This window comes from Eublepharis macularius, chromosome 5 (genome assembly GCF_028583425.1).
Source record: "Eublepharis macularius isolate TG4126 chromosome 5, MPM_Emac_v1.0, whole genome shotgun sequence".
Taxonomy (NCBI): Eukaryota; Metazoa; Chordata; class Lepidosauria; order Squamata; family Eublepharidae; genus Eublepharis; species Eublepharis macularius.
In genome coordinates, this window is record NC_072794.1 from 2448673 (window position 1) to 2471324 (window position 22652).

The window sequence follows — 22652 nt, forward strand, 5'->3', positions numbered from 1 at the left end:
GGCACTGGCGCTGACACAGGTGGGTAAAGATTGTACATGCCCTTAAGGAACTGGCGGGATTGTGGGTGAGAAAACACCGTAGCACCCTCAACTCGGGTGTGAGCAGCTGATATCGCTGCCAGGTGGACCTTGAGGGAGGAAGCCTTCAAGCCCAGGCCACGCAAGTGGCACAAATACTCGAACACAACCCCCAAGGGACTGTTGTCAGGCACCACTCCTCTGGCAACTGCCCAGAGCTCAAACCTGCGCCACTTGGCAGCATAAGCGCGCCTAGTGGATGGCCGACGAGCATTCAGGAGGACCCTCTGTACCTCGTCAGTAAAGCCTATCGGGGAGGAACGATCCGCCAAGCCGTTAGGTGCAGCTTCCTTGGATCGTGGTGGACCAGGCTCCCGTTTAGGAGAAGGTCTTGCCGAGGGGGCAGACTCACATACGTCCGTTGGGACATCCGCAGGAGCTTCGGGAACCAAACCTGCCGTGGCCAGAAGGGGGCCACTAGAATGCAGTCCGTCCCGTCCTCCTCTATCTTGCACAGGACCCTGGGAATCAAGGGGAACGGAGGAAACATGTAGTGCAAGCCCTGCGTCCACGTAAACTGGAAGGCATCCCCAATAGAGAGGGGGTCGCTCCCTGCCCTGGAACAGAACGTGTGGGCCTTGGTGGTCGCCGCAGTGGCGAACACATCTATCACTGGATGACCCCACATCTGGAAGATCGGCCCAACGCACTCTACGTTCAGTTCCCACTCGTGGTCCAGTAAAGGGACCCTGCTGAGGGCATCTGCCCGGGCATTGTCCGACCCAGCCACGTGTATAGCACGGAGCGACACGCCGTTCTTGATAGCCCACTGCCAAGTGAGTGTGGCTTCCCGGCACAGGGCCATGGACACTGTGCCCCCCTGCTGATTCACGTAGTACATGGCAGTCGTGTTGTCCGTCTGCACCAAGACCTGACGATTTCTCAGCAGTGCTGTAAGAGACACAAGTGCGAAACGAATGGCCCTTAGTTCAAGCACATTGATATGGAGGGTCTTTTCCCTGTCAGACCAGACATCTTGCACAGACACATCACCACAGTAAGCCCCCCATCCCAACAGAGAGGCATCAGTGGTAACCGTGATGTCATGGTGTTGATACCCAAAAGGGGTCCCTCTAAACAAGTTGTCATCAGACAGCCACCAGTTCAAGGAGGAGAGGATGACCCTCGGGATAGAGAATTTGAGGGACGGAGGGTGCAGTAGAGCATCATACCTCCGCACAAACCAGTTCTGGAGAGGGCGCATACGCAGCCTAGCGAAAGGCACCACAGAGGTGGCCGCTGCCATATGCCCTAGTAAGCACTGGATAGTGCGCACAGACTGGAATCGGTTCCTTTTAAACATGGACACTAGACCCCTTAGGGACCGAGCCCTCTCCAAAGGGAGCAGAGCCTTACCCTCCACAGAGTCTAACAGTGCACCAATGTAGGACACTTTGCAGTTGGGCACCAGTTTGGATTTCTCCAAGTTCACCAGGAGCCCCAGGCGTTGGCAAGTGCTAAGTACCAAGCCAATGTCCTGCACCAGCCTAGACTCCGATTCAGCCACGATGAGCCAGTCATCGAGGTACGGAAAGATGGTACAGCCTTCTTCCCGTAGGAAGGAAACCACAGGGGCCACACATTTAGTGAACACTCGTGGGGCAGTGGACAGGCCAAAGGGGAGCACCTTATACCGGAAAACCCGTTGCCGGTAAACAAAGCTCAGGTACTTCCTGTGCTCCTTCCGTATGCCCACGTGAAAGTATGCGTCTTTTAAGTCAAGAACCGCAAACCAATCCCCCTGTTTCAGCAAGGCGATCACAGCCGCCAACGTTACCATTTTGAATTTGGTCACCTTGAGGAAGGCATTAAGGTCCCTCAGATCTAAGATGGGACGTAAGCCCCCATCCTTCTTAGGGACCAGGAAGAACCTAGAGAAGAATCCCTTTACAGAGTCCTCATAGGGCAATTCTTCCACAGCACCCTTGGCCAAGAGCGACACGATCTCCGCATCCAGCTCGGCCATAGTGTTATTGACAGCTGTCAGGGGTGAACTGCATCTAGGCAGCTCAACAAATTCCAGCCCGTATCCCAGCTCAACAATAGTTAAGACCCATGAGTCAGATGTTATTGACTCCCACTCAGAGAGGAGTGGACTAAGTCTGTCCGAAAAGTTCGGGGATACGGCTGGCGTGACCCGTCAGTACTGCCTCCCGGTGCCCTGCTGATCCTTCTGCTGGGCCGGTTGTTGTGCCGGACGAGGCTTGAAGGGCCGACGCCTCCTCTGCTGTTGTGCGGGAGGGTAGGGCCGCTGTTGGTAGGCAGGATACTGCTGGTAGCCCGGCCGCTGTTGCTGGTATCTGCCCTGGTAATGGTAAGGGCCAGATCGGGGAGCGTACCGTGACCTGGAGGAGGGCTTGTCCGCTGGAGCCAGACCCAAAGACCGCGCCGTCTGCCGGTCCTCCTTCTTTTTCTTCAGGGTCTCGTCGGTCGCTTTGGAAAAGAGCGAGTCCCCCTCAAATGGCATGCTCTCCACTCTGGAACGCACCTCTTGGGACAGGGCCGTAGACCGCAACCAGGAGTGGCGCCTGAGGACCACCGCCGAAGCCATCCCCCTAGCAGCAGTGTCAGCAGCGTGGCTCCCTGCGTTCATTTGCTGTTTCGACAGCCGGACAGCCTCTGTTTGCAGCAGGGACACCACCGCCCTCTGCTCAGGAGGGAGGTCCCGGGTATAGGATGCCAACTTCTCCCAGAGGTACAGCTGGTACCCTGCCATGATGGTCTGGTAGTTGGCAATCCTCAGACCCAGCGAAGAGACGATGTACTGGCGCCTGCCCATGGCATCAAGCTTCTTGCCCTCTTTATCGGCAGGCACCGAGGAGTGACCCGATCGTCGGGGGTTGAATTCCTCTGTGACCAGGGAGGAAGGTGGAGGGTGTTTCACCAACGCCGGCCAGGTACCCTGCTTAATCTTGTAAAGCTGCTCGATGCGCTTGGATGTTGGAGGTTGATCGCAGGGCACCTGCCATACCTTCTCCACAATCTCCTCAATACCCTCGAGCATGGGGAAGCCAACATACGCCGGATTATCCCCGTAGATACGCTTGAGGAGCTTGTCCTTGGTCTGGGGGACTGCCGAGGAGATGTCCATCTCGAGAGCCTTCGCCATCCGTGCCATCTGGTCGGCGTAGATGCGGAGGTCCTCGAATGGCGAGTCCGCAGATGGCACTAGCTCCTCAGCTGGCGATGGTTCGGACCATGACTCCGACTGGTAGCCGCCAAAGCTCTCCACATCCTCCTCATCGGAACCGAGCTGGGATTCCGGAACCTGGTGCGGAGGGGGAGCCCACGTCGACCTCGATGTCGAAGGCCTCGGTTCCGACACGGAGAAACCCGCAGGTGCCCCTTCCCACTGGCAATGGTATGGCGAGGGGAGGTAGGAGGCCTGTCGATGTCGGGACGCAGTGGACCGGGCCGATCGGACACTGTCCCCAGACCGACGTCGCTCACGACCGGCAGCTGGTGAAGATGGACGGGCAGGGGAAGGACGGCTCCGACGAGGAGACGGGCTCGGTTCCAGCCTCGGCGACCGAAGAGCAGGCGATGGTCGGCTCCGACGGCGCGGGCTCGGCTCCGGCCCCGACGAGAATTCCGCGGGCACCGTCTCGAAGGCCATCGGATCCGGCACTGGCACGGCGAGTTCCTCTGGTTCGGGGGAATCCAGATGAGGGGAAGGCGTGTGAGGAAGCACGATGACCTCCTCCTGGGGAGCGGGATGCGGCGACCGATGATGTTTGGTCTTCTTCTTCTTCTTCGCCGGTTCCGAAGAAGACCTCGGAACCGACGCGCTCCTCGCCTTCGAAGGGGACCTCGGCCTCGACCTCTTAGGTTTTACCGGAATCGACCCGGTCGTCGGTTCCGATCGGGGACTCGGTAGACGGATCCTCGGTTCCGATGTCGGTCTCGGATCCGACCTTGTGGAAGATGCGCTACGGGGCGGCCGCACCGGTCCCTGCGCTGGAGAGGCCGCTCTCGACGCCGAGGCACTCGGGGGACGCGGTTTCGACCCCGACCTCGCGGAGGCCACTGAGCCAGCTCTGGAATGCCGTTCGGCAGAGGGGCTAGGGCCGGCCTTGGAGGAGGGCAACGGGGCGCCTCCGGACATGACCTTCTGCCACAGGGAGGAGTTAAGACGGGCCTTGCGCTCCTGTCGGGCCTTGCTGGTGAAGCCCTGGCAAATCTTACAGGCCGTCACATTATGGGTCTCCCCCAAACAGAACAGGCACAGTTCATGGCCATCGGTCTTGGCCATTTTAGTGTGGCATTGGAGGCAATGCTTGAAGAGAGCCTTTGAGGCCATCTTCAGGGGCACGCGAAAGGAAGGTCAAAAACAGTCCGAGTCAAATTACCGAGTCCACAACAAAGTCCAAACGAGATCCGAAGAATAGTCGAGGTCACGAAGTCCGAAGTCAAAAGCCAAGCAATCAGTCAGAATAAAGCACGAAGCACAAAAGCACAGAGCAACGAAGCTCACGTTCTCTCCAAGCGGCGGCAAGAAGAGAACTGAGGGAAGGGGCCGTTGGTCGCTGGAGGATCACGTGACCGTTTGGGCGGGAAAACGGTCGCTGAGGCGCGCGACAAACGGCCCCTTCGGAGCCATGGAAGCTCTAGAAAATTCTCCGGCGGCTGGCCTGCGCCTGCGCAGTCCCCATGTGTGGAGGCACAGAAGAACGAAGATGAACAAAATGGTTCCATTCAAATACAGGCTTACAGGGGAATCTGCAATAGTAAGCAGGGGTATCTTCAAAGAAGCCCATCCCGCTAGCCCTCTGGCTCCCCCCTCTGGCTCGCATTCTGCCCCCTCAATCTTCCTTCACTCCACCTGCCACTGTTATCTTTGCCCTTCCTGCTCAGGCTCCCATGCTTGCACACTCACTGTGCCCTTTTTCCACCCTTGTCCATCCAGTTGCCTGCTCGCTTACCTAGTCTTTCCTCCCTCCACCCACTCTTACTGCCTGCTTCCTGTTTTCTTCCCTTCCACCCTTTTTCCTGGTCACCCACCTTCTCTTCCTCCCTCCTTCCTCACCTTTTTGATCCTGCCAAGCAGGTCAAAGAAGGGGGGCGGGGGGCACCAGCAGCAGCCACGCTCTAGCCTCCCCTCGTGGCTGATTGAGATGGCCACATTTTCAGTGTGATGGGGCCCAAATTCCTGTTAATCTTTTGCAACATTTGCTCCCAGCTCAGCTGCCTCTACATAGGAGGTCCATACTTGGTCATTAGATATATGACGATTCCTGCAACGTACTGTGCAATTACTGAACAGTTCTAGCGCAGTTTAAACATGAACAGATTACCTCAATATCAGTTCACACAGTGAAACACTGTCCCTCCTGGACACTACTTCTCTCCTCAATCTGGAGTTAAAAGAAGTATCTAAGACGAGCATTCCTGGAATTAAACAATGGACTCCTCCCTTTTTTACTAGCATCTCCTAAGAATGGCTTTGTTAGTGCTGATCTGCACTCAACACACAAATACATATCCCGCTCATATAACCCTGCTTAGAAATGTAGAGCTGGGAGGGATACCAAGGGTCATCTAGTCCAGCCCCCTGCACAATTCAGGAAATTCACAACTATCTCCACCACTCACTGCCCCCAGTGACCCCCTGCTCTATGCCCAGAAGAAAGCAAAACACCTCCAGAATTCCTGGCCAAGCTGGCCTGGTGGAAAATGTCTTCTGATCTCAAAGTGGTGATCGGCACTATCCTGGGCATATTTTAAAAGGGCCACAAGAGTCTAGCGCCGGCTCATCCCTTCATGCAGCCCCTCTTCTGATCTGTATACATTCATATTATCTGAAGAAGCGAGCTGTGCCTCACGGAAGCTCATACCCTACCGCTAAGGTGCTACTGGACTCTTGCTCTTTTCCATTCATATTAACTCAGAGAATCATGGTTGTTGTGGGTTTTCCGGGCTGTATTGCCGTGGTCTTGGCATTGTAGTTCCTGACGTTTCGCCAGCAGCTGTGGCTGGCATCTTCAGAGGTGTAGCACCAAAAGACAGAGATCTCTCAGTGTCACAGTGTGGAAAAGATGTAGGTCATTTGTATCTACTCAGGAGGGGTGGGGTTGAGCTGAGTCATCCTGTAAGAGTTTCCCAGGGTGTGGAATGCTAATGGCGGGAGGCTTCACTGTATCCTGAGGAGGTTCTTTTGCATATGGATTGGTGCTTGATGTGCTAATCTTCTCTGCAGGGCTATTGTCAAGGATAGAATGTTTTGTTAGCCTGGTGTTTTTCAGAACTGGCAACCATGCTCGGTTCATTCTCGGTTCATTGCCAGTTCTGAAAAACACCAGGCTAACAAAACATTCTATCCTTGACAATAGCCCTGCAGAGAAGATTAGCACATCAAGCACCAATCCATATGCAAAAGAACCTCCTCAGGATACAGTGAAGCCTCCCGCCATTAGCATTCCACACCCTGGGAAACTCTTACAGGATGACTCAGCTCAACCCCACCCCTCCTGAGTAGATACAAATGACCTACATCTTTTCCACACTGTGACACTGAGAGATCTCTGTCTTTTGGTGCTACACCTCTGAAGATGCCAGCCACAGCTGCTGGCGAAACGTCAGGAACTACAATGCCAAGACCACGGCAATACAGCCCGGAAAACCCACAACAACCATCGTTCTCCGGCCGTGAAAGCCTTCGACAATACATCAGAGAATCATCTTTCCTTGTCCATTATCACGCCAGCTTTACAAAATTCTGTTTGTACAAGCTGCACACCACCACCAGTTCCCCAGCCAGCCTTTTTTCTTAAATGAGCATAAAGAGAAAGAAACTTTCTAGAACTACTGCAGATGCTACGTGGGTATTCTACCAAGTGCTGCTACTTACAGTGCACTCCAAAAGTTCTCAAGAAGAAAACAGACTGCCTATTTCATGGCAATGAGAGAAGCATTGCGGAGCCAATGCCTAGAAAAAAGAGGGGGGGGCAGCTCTCTGGATCGTATCCAGGGAAATCAGGTGAAGCTCAATGACTACAACAAGAAAGCAAAAGTAAAGGCTTCTAGCCAGGTTGAATTAGTGAATAAGTCTTAAAAAGTGCAAGATCGAACTTTAACTGTGCTGATCCCAGCATTAACCATCTCAATGGAGCAAAACAAGAGCTTGAAATGGGCTTTAAGGGAAACTAGTTAGAACAACCTTGGCTAGTATCTGAGTTAATCACGTGATGCCCACTGTCATATATGCCTGTCTGCATATCTGCCATGAATGTAGTCTGTGTTCTGTACTGGTCCTCTGAGGGCATGAGAAGTTTCTTATTGATGCTAAGCCAGTGGATTATCTTGCAAGGATTTACTTTCTCGTTCCCTGCCGCTTCGACCAAGTGTCCTTGAAGGCCGGCTGCAGATGGCTCAAAATGTATCCTTCTTGGGAACTGGGATGATTTCATTCTTTGTTCTGTCTAGCCTAAACCTAGCCTCTCCTCTTCACCCCCCTGGCTCTTTCACACCCAAACTTTAACGGCCCCTATCCTGATGGCGGGAACCTTCCCTATAACGAACACTACCGACCCCATCCACATCACTTCTGCCAATTCAATTGCCTGAGCACCTTGGACTTGATGGATCTCTATTAAAGTTACTTCAACCAATACACCTGCGTGTTTGCTGTGGAGAACTTGGGGGATCTACCTGCCAGGGACTGACACCAACCCATTACTGAAGCTGCAAGAAAAGGGAAGGGGACGTTTGTGACAGGGGGAAAAAACCACAAGGATCTGCACTTCCAAAGCTCTAGCACCCAATTTCAAACTTTGCAGATAGCCAGTGTTGCATCTAGCGATGGAGTGAAGTTTGGACAGTTCACATTTCTTGTGGAGGGCTCTGCAAATCACTATCTAGAAAATCAGAATACTAGCCCTGCAATGATTTGTCAGTCAGACTCATAATCCCAAAACATGAATTGTTGAGTGAAGGGCTGAAAAATCCCTTGAAAAACTAAGCCGCCTTGTTGGATTTATCAACTGCTATGCCCTCAACAGAGGGAGGCAATAGCAGCAACAAACTATGCCCCCCCCCCAATAAACAGGTAGAGGCATTGTTCCAGCAGTAGCAGTAAGAATGCCCATGGATTCCCTAATGCAGTCTGTGACAAGCACTTAGCATCGCCATCACCCAGAAGATGCAGTCCCATCTCTGGTCTCTGAATGGCTGAACAAAGGCAAGGGTGCAGCAACATCTCACCGCTGGAAGGATAACGCCGGGTCACTGTTCTGGGAGCTTACCAAGAAAGTAGGCAATACTTTTCCAAGTTTAACTTGAAGTATGCTTTCAACATGAATCAGGTGAAGTGAACCTGGGACATAGTGCAGAGTCAGAACATAGTGCAGAGTTTGTTTTTATGCTGTTAAATCTGGCTGTTATCATTGTTTAATGTACCGTTTTATCAATGTGTTTTTATTTGTATGTTGTAATCCACCCTGAGCCCATCCACGGGGAGGGCGGACTATAAATTTTATTATTATCATCATCATCAGACCCTATGAGAAGCTTTATTATTTACCTCCTGCTTAAAAATTCAGTTTATCCTTACTGCCTATCACTTGCAGGGCTGCCCTAAACAATGTTTAACTCCCCACAGCAAAAGCTGTGGTTTGAAATGGCTCTCTCTCCAGCCTTAAAAGAGTGGCTAAGAGACAAGAATTGACAAGCGGAGAACATGGAACCAAGGGGACAGGGAAGAGGCTTTACTGTAAGCAACACATTAGAATTGGCCAACAGCTAGTTAGAACACTCTACCTCTGAGGAATCGGATACAGTGAAATTCATTAGCGCACTTGACTGGACAAGGAAATGCAGCCTGGAAAGCTTTCATCAATACCAAACTCCCCTGTGCAAGTGTAATAAATGCAGTCATTGACCTGCTTCAATAAGGGCCTTGTTGTCTCTTACGGCTTAATGACCTGGCTTCCACCCCTTGCTGGAGCTTTGCTGTGCCTGTGCCCTCGTTGGTTCAGCTAAACGGCACATCCATCGGCCAGGCTGTGGCAAATAACCAAACTTTACTGTGAAGTAGCAAGACACAATGAGGGGGGTGTCTTTCTGATTAATGTGCCCCAATTGCCTTGTGTGTTCGTAAGAAGCCAAAAGGAAAACAGGGGGCTCACCACTACTCTTTTAGGAACAAAGCACAAGCGACAAATGAGACCAGCGGTCCCATGGCTTCAGAAAACCACCCCGCCGTGGCAACTGCTCCTCACTGATATTTGTTACAGCTCTTCTACCACAGAACTCAAAATGGTATACAGGGGAGATCCCCACGACATCCTGATACTGACCAGAACCACACCTGCTTTGTTTCGGTGGCATCATGTCCCACCCAAGACTCCAATCAGAAGATGCTCAAGCAAGCATTGTAGCTCATCTCCTCCACGGCTTCCCAGCACCCCACACCCCTTGAAATTTGAGTGGATCCTCGAAAAATACTGCCTAACCTTCTTTAAACAAACATTACAGTTTTACCCACTGCTTCGGGAAAAGCAGCTGGCCATACAGGTTCATAGCAAAATCTCCCTGCCCCCACACAACGTAATACCTTCTAAGACCAAGTGAAGTAAGACAATACAGTGTGCAAGCTTCTGCGATCTCCAGAACTCATCAGCAGGTTGATGTTTTTAAAGGGTTTTTAAGGAGAGTGCGGAATCTTAGCCCACATCAGCAGCAGCCGCCTCTGGAGAAGGCTTTGCTGACCAACAGGTGGGCACGGATACTTCGACTGCAGGAAAAAGAACCCAGGAAGGTTCTCCAAGCAATACTAGCGACAACTGAGTTCACACTCAGTCTTTTAAAATAAACTCAGTTGATTCGGATACCTGCGGTGACCATGTAATTTTGGAATTTACAGTCTTGGGGAAGGGAAAAACTGCATGTAGTCAGACATATAGGTTGGACTTCAGGAAAGCAAATTTTAACAAACTGACAGCTATGCAGGGTAGAATCCCATGGTCAGAACTACTTACGCAGAAGGGAGTTCAAGAAGGGTGGGAGTTTCTTAAAAGCGAAATATTGAAAGCACAATCACAAACAATTCCTATGAGAAGGAAAAATGGGAGGAGCCTAAAGAAGCCAAGGTGACTCCATAAGCAGCTTTATTTCTGAGTTGAGAAATTTAAAAAAGACTCATTTAGGAAATGGAAGGAGGGCCTTATAACCAAGGATGGTTATAAACAAATAACCTATGCTTGAAGAGAGAGTGTTAGAAAAGCTAAAGCTCACTATGAGTTTAGGCTAGCAAGAGATACTAAAAACAATAAAAAAGGGTTCATTGCTTATGTTCAAAGTAAGAAAAAGAGCAAGGACATGGAGGGCCCATTGCAGGGACAGGGAAGTGCTCAACATGGCAATAACAGAACACATGATGGAGGAAGGGAGTTACAGCCTAGGATCAGCATGGAGGTAGTACATAAACATCTAGTTCCTTTAAATGGAACTAAGTCCTCAGGGCCAGATGAACTGCACCCAAGGGTACTAAAAGAACTCGCAGAAGTAATTTCTGAGCCTCTGTCCATTTTTTTTTAGCATTCTTGGAGATCAGGCGAGGTGCCAGAAGCTTGGAGGTGGGCAAATGTTGTCCCCCATCTTCAAGAAGGGGGAAAAGGAGGATCCAGGTAACTACCGATCCATCAGCTTGACATCTATACCTGGAAAAGTCTTAGAACAAATCATCAAACAGTCAGTCCTTGAGCATTTAGAAAGGAAGGCTGTGAGTACTAAGAGCCAGCATGGGTTTCTCAAGAACAAGTCATGTCAGACTAGCCTTATCTCTTTTTTTGAGAAACTTACTACCTTGCTGGATCAAGGGAATGCTGTAGACATAGTTTATCTCCATTTCAGTAAGGTTCCACATAATATTCTTGTTGACAAGTCGGTAAAATGTGGTTTGGATCCAATTATTTGTTTATGTATTTATTTTATCACATTTCTAGACCGCCCTCCCCATCAGATGGGCTCAGGGCGGTTTAACAACAGTTTAAAACAGTAAAAACATTATAAAAACATTAAAGCATTATATCAAAACAATTAAAATTGGCGGGTATAAAATCTTAAAATACAGCATTGTCCTGCACAGGTGGTGGAAGGTCTTCAGTAGTATGGCCGGCAAGAGGACAGCCTAGCCCCCACCAAATGCCTGGCGGAACATCTCTGTCTTGCAGGCCCAACGGAAAGATAACAAATCCTGCCAGGCCCTAGTTTCCTCAGACAGAGAGTTCCATTAGGTCGGAGCCAGGACTGAAAAGGCCCTGGCTCTGGTAGAGGCCAGGCGGACCTCCCTGGGGCCAGGGACCATCAGCAAGTGCTTAGTGGCTGATCGAAGCGACCTCGGGGGATATATGGGGAGAGGCTGGGCCCAAAGGTATGCTGGGCCCAGTCCGCATAGGTCAGCACCAGAACCTTGAACCGGACCCGGTACTCAACCGGTAACCAGTGCAGCTGACAGAGGATGGGTGTTATATGTGCCATGACTGGAGCTCTGGCAACCACCCGTGCAGCTGCATTCTGAACCAGCTGCAGTTTCCGGATGAAGCCCAAGGGGAGCCCTGCGTAGAGCGAGTTACAGTAGTCTAATCGGGAGGTGACCGTTGCCTGGATCACTGTCGTAAGATCATGGGTCGATAAGTAAGGGACAAGTTGCCAAGCCTGTCTTAGATAGAAAAATGAGGATCGAACAACCACTGCGACCTGTGCCTCCATAGACAGGGAAGCATCCAGGACCACCCTCAGGTTCCTCACTCTCGACACCGGCATAAGTGGCGCTCCGTCGAGAGCGGGTAGCCGGAGTCCCACACCCATGGACCCTAGACCCACATGCAGGACCTCCATCTTCGAGGGATTCAGTCTCAGCTGACTCTGCTTCAACCATTCAGTCACAGTTCCGAAGGCACGTTCCAGGACATCTGGGGCAGAGTCGGGCCAGCTGTCCATCATCAGATACAATTGGGTGTCATCTGCATATTGATGTTACCCAAGTCCGAAACTCCGTACCAGCTGGGCAAGCGGGCGCATATATACGTTAAATAGCAGGGGGGAGAGTACTGCCCCTTGAGGGACACCACACACCAACAGGTGGCGGGATGACAACTTCTCCCCTAGTGCCACCCTCTGTCCCTGACCGTGGAGAAAAGAGACAAACCACAGCAGACCTGTCCCTCAAATCCCGACATCGGCAAGTCGGTGGATCAACAGGTCATGATCGACCGTGTCGAATGCTGCTGATAGATCTAACAATATCAGCAGCACCGACCCACCTTGATCCAGCTGTCTACGGAGATCATCCATCAGGGCAACCAGCAATGTCTCCTTCCCATGTCCTGGACGGAAGCCAGACTGGAAAGGATCTAGGGATGAGGAATCATTCAGGAAGACCTGCTGCTGCTCTACCACCGCCCGTTCAATCACCTTACCCAGGAACGGGAGGTTCGAAACTGGGCGGTAACTGACCAGGTTGGTAGGGTTCAAAGATGGTTTTTTCAGGAGATGCCTAACCACAGCTTCCTTCAACGCTTCCCGAAAGATCCTGGAGCTCAGAGACATGTTGACAATGGCCTCCAGGGCATCCCGTAGCCCATCTACGCTAGCCTTCACCAGCCACGAAGGGCACAGGTCCAAGGAGCATGTGGTAGGCCTAACTGCTCGCAGGATCCTGTCAATCTCATCCCCAGAGAGTGGACTGAAATGATCTACTATCATCTCAGAAAACAGCCAAGGAGCCTCCAGTTCGCACACTGTATCAACTGTGGCTGGGAGATCACGGCGGAGACACAAGATTTTATCAGCAAAAAAGCTCCCAAAAGCCTCACAGCTAATATGCGAATTTGAATTTTGACAGTCCCCTCCTGATAAGGAGACCAAAGACCGATCCACATTGAACAGTTTTGCTTGGCATGAGCTAGCTGATACAATGGAGGCTGAATAGAACTCTTTCTTTGTAGCCTTCACTGCCATCTCATAGGCCTTCATAAACGTCCTATAAGATGCTCTTGCCTCTTTGTCATGAGTTCGCCGCCACACTTGCTCTAGCTGTCTCAGCTCCCACTTCTTCCGACGTAGCTCCTCTGTATACCAGGGAGCTAGTTTGGTACGGGGGCGGAGAGGGCGACGGGGCGATTTCATCGGTAACTTTGGAAAGACAGACTTGCCAGTCTTCCACCTGCTCATCCAATGAGCCGCCAGGGAGCATCGGATCCCGCAGAGTATTCTGGAAACCAACTGGATCCATAAATCTCTGCGGGTGAGCATAAATAAGCTCACCGCCCTTGCAGGGGGGAGGTGGGATATCCAGCCGAGCCTTCAGGACCACGTGGTCTGACCATGGCACCAGCTCAGTTGTTTTTAGCACCACATCCATCCCCATCCCAAAGATCAAATCCAGCGTGTGGCCTGCTTGATGTATAGGGGCCGAAACAATCTGGGAATGTCCAAGTGCAGCCATGGAGGACACCAGGTCCACAGCCCAACTAGAGGTGTCATCGTCAGCATGGACGTTGAAGTCACCCAACACCAATAGTTTTGAGTTCTCCAAGGCCCATCCAGCCACCACCTCTAGCAAATGCGGCAGGGCAGCTGCTGGTGCGCTGGGCGGCTGGTACACCACACAGATGGCCAAACTTTCCTCGGCACCCCACACTAGACCTACACCGTCAATGCCGGAGATCTCTGGGATGGGGAGCGGCCTGAAGGAGAAAGACTCTCGGACAAGAATCGCCACCCCTCCCCCCGGCCTCCCGTTTGGGACTGATTAAGGACTGAGAACCCAGATGGGACTAGTTCGTTCAGGGCAACCATCTCACCCTCCCTCACCCAGGTCTCAGTCATGCATACCAGGTCCACATCATTTGCCACAAAATAATCGTGCAATGTTCTGGTCTTACTATTTATGGACCTGGCATTACACAACATCAGTGTTGAAGCAGGGCTATATTTCCTAGCTCCACACTCAACATGCCTCGGGATGGGACGCAGATTATTACTGTTAGGTGGCTCTGTAACTGGTTGACAGATAGAACCCAAAGAGTGCTAGTTAATGGTTCCTCATCCTCTTGGAGAAGAGTGACAAGTGGAGTTCCTCAGGGATCAGTCCTGGGACCTGTCCTGTTCACCATTTTTATAAATGATTTGGATGAAGGAATAGAGGGAATGTTTATTACATTTGCAGATGATACTAAGTTGGGAGGGGCGGCAAATACAGTCAAAGACAGAGTCAGGATACAGGATGATCTTGACAGGCTGGAAAACTGAGCTAAACCAAATAAACTGAATTTCAGCAGAGATAAATGCAAACTTCTGCATTTAGGAAGGAAAAATCAAAAGCATAATTATAGGATGGGCAAGACTTGTCTTGGCAGTAGTAAGTGCGAAAAGGATCTAGGGGTCTTAGTAGACCATTCACTGATGTGGTAGCTAAAAAGGCAAGTGCGGTTGGGGGCTGTATCAACCGAAGCACAGTGTCCAGATCACGCAAAGTGATGGCATCACTCTGCTCTGCTCTGGTTAGACCTCACCTAGAGTATTGTGTCCAGTTTTGGGCACCACAATTTAAGAAGGATATGGACAAGCTGGAACGTGTCCAGAGGAGGGCAACGAAGATGGTGAGGGGTCTGGAGACCAAGTCCTGTGAGAAAAGGTTGAAGGAGCTCAGAATGTTTAGCCTGGAGAGGAGACGACTGAGAGGTGATACGATAACCTTCTTCAAGTACTTGAAAGGGTATCATATAGAGAATGGTGCAGAAGATCGGACCAGAACCAACGGGTTGAAACTGTGGTGCACCTGAGAAAAGGTCTTACTTGTAACTGAGAGAGAAATTAATATCAAAAGCAAGCAAGCCGTGTGTCAAGTTTCAGAAATAATATGAAACCGATACGCTTTTTATAAAAATAAAAGTTTACTTTTTTATATCCCAGAGAATCTGTCATTCCTATATCCCATTCCTTTCCTCAGGGCCACATAGTACCACGAAAAAGCCTGACCCCTGGGCACGTTACTAAAAGGTGACATTTAAGTTATTCTGGAATTTAATATTCCTGGTGGCAGCAATCTACCTAGAGGGTGTAAGAGAAAGATTAAAGGCAAAATCTACCCAAGAAAAAGAAGGGATCGTAACAGGCTGGTTTGGCTAGCGATCCTGGAGGCGTTTCACCATCTTCTGGGCATGGAGTAGGGGGTCACTGTGGCGGTTGGAGGGGGGGTGATGTATTTGTGAATTTCCTGCATTGTACATAGGGTTAGACTAGATTACCCTGGAGGTCCCTTCCAATCCTATGATTCTATACCTAAATTCCACATCTGGCCAAATTATGGATTTTCTCTCTCTTGCACTGAGCAAAGCGGTACCAGATGAGACTGCCATTACTTGTCTTATACCAGCTGCCTTGCAGAAGGAATCAAACTATTCTGACAGCTCTGAAAAGATCTTGGCTTTTGTATTTAAAAAAAATAAAATCTAGATTAGCTTCCCCAAATCCTGAGTCCAGAGGATTTTACACTCTCTATGCACATTACAAAAAAAAGGAATAATATTCAAAAAGAGAAAGATCAAAGCTATCGGAAGTCACAGAACAAACTGCAGATTAAGTGTGTTAATTGACAGCGCAACATGTGTTTTATTCATGCAGGTGAAATTAGTGTCTGTTTTGACAAAGGTGGATAATACTGTTGCAGAATCATGGAGGAAATGAGCACCACAGTTGGCAAGTAGGAAATAATGGCTGGCTACCAATCCCAGCTCCAGCACGCAGCCTGGACTCTCAGCCCCATTATTAAAATTGGTCCCACATGTCAGTTTGCAGGCCCAAACCATGCTCTAGACCAACCAGCAAAAACTCACCTTAGCAAGTCCTGCCCTGTGAGCTCCCTGGGATTCGATGTAAGCAATGTACTTTCCAAATTCCCGGAACTCCTCTATCGTTGGACGAAAAGTCATGATTTTGCAGCTGGGGTTTTGAGGGCTTGGGCTTTCGGACCCCATTTTGCCAATGAGGTTTTAGGGTTCACACTGTGAAAAACAACAGAAAGGAGATGATTTGAAGAAGAATCCACATTTTCTATTAATTTATTTTCAGCTTTAAAACACACCTGGGACTTAAAAATAAACTCAAGGAAGAAGGCCACGACAACAACACGTGACTACCATGGGGCCAGCGCTACCTTGTGCTTGCCCCCCCCCCTCAAGGAAATGTGTGAATGAAAACACCCTCAGCAAGGGACGGGACACACAGTAGTTGCTCCAGGGATCATGCCAACTCCACCAAAAACCACTAATCATGAAACAGTGTCTCTACCATCCTCATGACAGGCAGAGGGAGACACCTAAATAGCTCACACTGGTACAACCATTCCCCTCAGCCCTCCCACACACCCCGAAGCTGCCACAGGCGCATATGCTGAACAGACCATGCATCCGCCAATGAAAGGAGCGTTATGGATATACTCCACTGAGCTCTGCAGGCTTTCCTGGCAACCCCTCAAAAGCTCACTGAGTTAAGACAACCATTTCTCAATCAGGAATCGTGGCTTCAGATCCCACTAAGGGGAAAGCAGGCAAGAAGGCAAAATTCGTATTTTGGCCAGCAATGAGCAGAGCAGAAAGAAACAGAAGAGGCCACAATAGAAGCTACAACTCACACTCAGTAGCAATCCTCTAACCACACACTCAGCAAGCCACCAAGGAACAAGACATTGTATAGGACAATGGTCAGCAACCTTTTGGGTACAGTAGTCCACAAGTCCAAATTTACTTGGCAAAGAGCTGGCCCAAAGCTTTTTGGTGCCCAAGGCAAACTACGACCATGGTTCCCATCTAGTCCCATCTTCTACAGTGGCCAACCAGATGTTCTTCAGAAACCTACAAACATCACACAAAGGCGCCCCCAAGCAAGTGGCATTTCGATGTACACAGCCTTTACCACCAATGAAGGTTACATTCTAGCCTCTGACCACCCTCTCCTTCTCCATTACTTCCTCTAATCCCCCCAAAGATACTAAGAAACTTGCTCTAGTAACCATCAAGGTATATTTTACATGATCCTTTTTCAATCAACATGCACACGCAGTGAAGAATACCAACTACTGTATGACATGGAAAATATTGTTTCCAGGGTCAGAGCTTGGTTTCCAAAATACAGGTCAAGGCCTTCGCCTCCAATTAAGCACTAAAGTTGATTCTTCTAGGAGCCACTTCACACATGAGGAATTTCTTACAGATATTTTATTCTATGTAGGAAAATGTGTATACCCATCATTTGTATTCAACTCCATGTTTTGCTTAGTGAGATAACACAACTGGTTGCATTCATCACAAATGAAAGCATGTACTCTCTACAAAGCAGAAATATCAATAAAGGTAAATCCAATGGCCTAGTTTTCAACTTCAGTACAAAGCTAGGGGTTTGGTGTTGTACAAACTGTGAAAGCAACCTTAATTTCCATCTAAGCTAGAAGATGTGGCTCTTTTACCACTGGGTAAGAACCACTCTGCGTGGGAGGGCAGGTACTACCCAACAGCTGTCTGCTCACAACTGCTTAGTGCTGAACATTATGCCATCTTTGACCTCCTTTAGCGTGGCTGAAGCACAGACTTCTCTTTCTCCAGATGGAGGGTCAGCCCCCAAGGCTCCCCCAAAGGTCAAGTACCTGAGGGGGGGGGGTCTCCTCCCTGTCCTCCTCTGCCAGCTGGGCAACAGCCAGAGTTTGAGGAGATGTGCTGGGGATGCACAAAGATAGTAGATGAAGGGGGTTGGTGACAAGAGGCTCCGAGCCTTTTCCCCAGCAAGCAGAGGGCATCACCAAGACGGAGCCTCTTTCGCTCATTCTCTGGCTTTTCTACAGTGGGCTGAACAGCTCCTGTCCACTCTCCAGCCTTTTTCCCCCTTCTTGCAAATAGCACCATAAAAGTTACCTGTTGCTGGACAGCTTTCTTGCCTCATTACAGTTACAAAGGGAGTGAGAAGCAAGAATGTGAGAAGCTAGCAAGGAGGAGGAAGAGAAAAAGAGAGCCATGCAAAGGGCAGCCATTAAGGAGGGCTGGCCTGTGACTCACTTTTGGCCGCCAATCCAGAGATATAGGGCATTAGGAGTCCTCCAGCTGCCCTACCACCAACACAAGCCACATACACCAGGGCAAGGAGAACAGAAGGGGCATAGCACGGTTGGAAGGCACAGGCATAACATACCCAACAAGGAAGCCCAGAAAAGAGTCCTAGGCAAAGCTGAGATTGAGCCCTATTGAAGAGAATCCCTTGGGATAGGCTGCTCATGCTGACTGCCAGTCAGTCCTCCACACACCTCATTTTGGGGGGTCCCATGAAGCTTCTCCCTGCTGCATCCAGGGGCTCATTGCCCACTCCCTTTCACCCAGCAACCATCGCACTCCATCCCCGCCCTCCCCCATGCAGGCTGCAGCAATGGGTTGGGTTGAGCAGTGTGCCGATGTCAGCGGAGATAGATAATGAGCAGGGACTGGGCATCAATCCCTATCTGTTAAACCCCAATCACTCCTTTATTTCACAAAGTGGCTTTCCACTGAGTTCCCATCACTAAAGCCGCCTTCGGTGTGTTCTAAAATGCATCTGACATGAGGCCACTGTTGTTCTCTTAATTTTAGAATTCAATCCTAAGTAAGTTACAGGCATACCAGGAGGTCTTTGATTGAACATAAAGGGATGCAGAAATAAAGAAGGGATGTCCCACCAGAATTTTTCAGCGTTAAGTTGCTTGGTACCAAATTCTAAACCACGTAATGATAGTTGGGGGGATATTCTGTGATGGAGGGACACACCTTGAATGATCTTCCCACATTACCACCACTGCTAGGGCCTGCTGTTTCTATCGAACTCAGGATCACTTTCTTTCTTTCTGCATCAGGAAGAGATTTTAAAAAAAACTCTTCCCTCATCACCTTCCAGGAAGTACTACCACAGTCAAGGAACTCATCAGCTCAATACTCTCCTCCAATTCCACAGGCCAGCCCACGCAAATTCTCCTGCCTATGTTCATTTGTCCAAAGCTCCACTGCATTTAGAAAAGTTGGATTGGAACCTTCCCCACCTCTTGCAGGTGCCTTATGTGAGGCTCCAGAGCAAGTCAAACAAGCAGAACAAGGAGAGATATGGAAGAGATTTGCCTTTCATGCTACCCATTCTGAACTGCATGCTTGACAGAGGAGGCAGCTGTCTGGTGCCAAAGAAGAGTGTTGGGGGAAGAAGGGGACAGGAAACCGATGAGGAAGGAGTAGTGCAGTGGCTTCTATTTCTAAGTTTTAAAAATACTTTGCCAAATTCATAAAATGAGAATACTCCTACAGAATAACAACATGTGCATGTACTGCATTCGTTGATGGAATATCAGAAGTTAAATTAATTTACTGCAATATTGACAACATTTACAAATTCTTGGATAGGGTTAGTGGTCAGACTTGCCCTCACAATATTAAGAAGGCTTCTGAATATGGCTATGCCACAAGCCCTTTCTCTGCATGTGTTTCGAGCACAAAATACTGCCCAAGCAGGCAGATATATGGAAGCCAGATCCTGGGCAGGGGACAGAACGTTGCTAGCATGTGAGACGTCAGGAGGGACCAGCTCTCAGCCCCCACACCCAAGATGTGCAAAGATCCTAAGACAAAGGCTCTTCCAAGAGTTCCTGAATTAATCACCTTAACACAGCCCACCAATCTTCCCTTGTCCACTCTCCTATTCTCAGATGACTCAGGGCTCTGATAGCCTTGCCCACCCATACATCGCAAGTTATCACTCATTGTTGATAACTTCAGTTCCTCCAAGGAAGACTTTATCAAATCTTGCCAGTTCATTGTCCTGCCCCGGAGACAGCTTCCCAGTCCTTTGTCTCACCTCAGGAACAACCATTAAGTCATTGTTTTGGGGCAGGAGATGCAATCTTGCCCCAGGGTACGTTCTACGGAAGAACTGGACTACTTCTCCGCCATAGGTGCGTGCATGCCCTCGGATCCAGCATCCACCCTCGAACCTCCACCTGAGCTCTTCCACCTTGACGCACTGGTCGCTCAATGCTCTCGCTCCCAGACACCCTCTTCTGGATGATCCCTCAAACTCTATCCAATTTTCACCACTGCTTTCTAGTTAGCCCCAAATGTGTGTTGTGTGTGTCTTTGCATGCTGTTAGATCTTTATTATTTTCAATTTTAAAAACCCTTTTTGATTGAAACATCTGTCTGGTCATTAAAAGAGTTCTCTAGCTGGGACAATCCTCATATAGATAGGTGGAGATCCCAAAGTTACCTGCCTCTTGCTGCCTCTCCTTGTATGCTAATTCCCCCAACTCACAAGGAGACCTCCTCATTGAGTAACAATAGAACTTGAACTGGGAGTGTACAGTTGTTAGTTACCAAATACTAACTGTCAGGGTCGGGCGGGGCTGCGTGCGCCGGCAAGGTTGGGGTAGCCGTCGTGGCCTCCCCCGAATGGGTCCGCCTCCTTCCCTGACGCCAGCCGCCGGGTTGGCCAAGCTCTCCCTGCCTGAGGTAGGCGAGTGCTCCTCCCCAATAGGCCTCAGAACTGGGGCAGGCGCCGGGCCTGGCTGCCCTTGGCGCCTTGGGACAGCTGTCTCTTCACTGCAGTTACAGACTGGTCCACTTGCCCTCATACACTCCACCTCGGCCTGGGTTCTGGAGCCCTCCTTTATTCCTCCCCCTATTCCCAGCTCCACCCCTGCTCCAAGGAGCCTGCCCCCAGGGCCAGGCCCACCACCTGGAACAGGTGGGGCCAGAGGCCAGGGCTCCGCCCCGCCCCATGCCATGCTTCCCTCCACCTGGCTGTTTCCCCCTGTCCCGTGCGCTCGTCCACCCCGTTTCCCCTCAAGCCCAATCACCACCCCCCTCCCATGCAGCGGGGGCGGGCCCGCCCATGGTTTCAGCATCCCGGGTAGGGGTGTTGTCGGCGCGGCCGCAGGCAGTGCTGGCCGGGCCCGCCGCACCCCGGGGTGCCCAGAGGCCATGCCGCGCCGCAGCGCCCGCGCTACCGCACCGCAGCCCATCCCAGGGCCGCCGCGGCCGTCGCCGCCCTGGCAGCCAGGAGCGCCGGGCAGGGCCTCCATTGCTCCTGCTGCCACCACAGCCGCCTTTGCTTCTGCCGCGACCGTCTCCACCGCCACCACGGCCATCTCTGCCGCCGCCTCCTCTTTGGCCGCCCCCAGCCCGGCCCTGCCGAGGTGAGAGGGGCCAGGGGGGACCCGAGGGGGGGGGGGCGTTCGCCTGGGGGCCGCGGGCGGGCGCCAGACGCTAACATTTTCTTCATATATGTTCAGGCAGTACATATTCATCTTCACCATACATATTAGACAGCATGTAATTCCTTTTCCATTCAGTTTGGAAAGGAAGACAGCTTTAAAGAGATACCTCCATCTCCAGACCATTCAGTGAGGCCTATGGCACAGGCTGCCACTGAAATTAATTTCTTTAGTTCTCCATTTCAATATCCACTATCATATACAAATAAGAAAAAACCCAAACGTTTTCTTTAACCGCTGGAGCAGAGCACCAATGCCAAGACAATCTAAAAGAATCATCAAAGCTTGAGCCTGCAATGGCTGGAATTTTAAAAGGCCTACAAATTCCAAGATGTTAATGTTTCTTTCAGATTTCCAACAGGAGTCTCCTTCACCTAGGTATACTGGCCTGAAGGGTTTTTTCCTTGAAGAACTTTGTAGATGAAACTGCCATAATTAATATTTGCGTAAGAACTCTGGCTATGAAGAGCAATTTTATGTTAACATGTTATGCGCTCTACGTACCAAGAGAGGGCAGCAAAGGACTTTGGGATTATAGCACTGAGGCTAGCATGAGCAGCCAGTCCAAGGGCAATGAACCACTAAAACTATTTGCATAAGAGAAAGGAGCCCCTTCCCCCACACCCTGAACAACCCATAGGTTACAGAGGGAACAGGGCATCATCAAGAAAGGCAAAACGGGCAATGAGCCTTCCTTCCTTCTTTCTGTCCTCTGTAAGAGTTTCTCTATTTTTACCCATCAATGAGGGCATCATCCCCTTTACTTCCATTTCCTCCTCACGTAGCTGCAGAATATCTTTTTGTTGTGACGAGCCTCCCTGGCCAGTCTCAGGTCATTCTGAACTTTGACCCCTCTGATGACTTCCATACAGCACCCAGCTAGACCTAGATACTCTTCTTTAGATGCATTTTCATTCCTTCCTTTTCTTGAACATCTCCTTTTTCTTCCTTAGCTTATCACAGAGCTCTCTGTTCATCCACATTGGCTTCTCAGATCCTCTACCACATTTCCAACTTACTGATAGCTTGAGCCTGCAAGAGATCTTCCCCTATGAGGAAAGGCTGAGGGCCTTGGGAATGTTTAGTTTGGAGAAGAGGAGGTTGAGGGGGGACATGATTGCTCTCTTTAAGTATTTGAAAGGCTGTCATTGGGAGGAGGGCAAGGAGATATTCCAGTTGGCAGCAGAGGGTAGGACTCGAAACAACGGGCTTAAATTACATGCACAAAGGTACCGGCTGGATATTAGGAAGAACTTTTTCACCGTCAGAGTAGTTCAAAAGTGGAATCAGCTGCCTAGGGAGG

At 50.3% G+C, this 22652-nt stretch overlaps 1 protein-coding gene across 5 annotated transcripts in view; it reads right to left on the reverse strand.

Moving 5' to 3' along the window:
- The window catches only part of LOC129330875 (lysine-specific demethylase 4B-like), an 81172-nt gene that overhangs the window by 24600 nt on the left and 33920 nt on the right, over nucleotides 1-22652 (reverse strand). For all 5 annotated transcript variants that reach the window (XR_008597082.1, XM_054981127.1, XM_054981125.1 and 2 more), the window contains exon 2: nucleotides 15915-16082. Coding sequence is in view for 4 of the 5 variants with exons in the window: in XM_054981127.1 (XP_054837102.1) it covers nucleotides 15915-16055 (141 nt within the window). In the remaining variant the exon portion in view is untranslated. The remainder of the gene's footprint in view (nucleotides 1-15914; nucleotides 16083-22652) is intronic.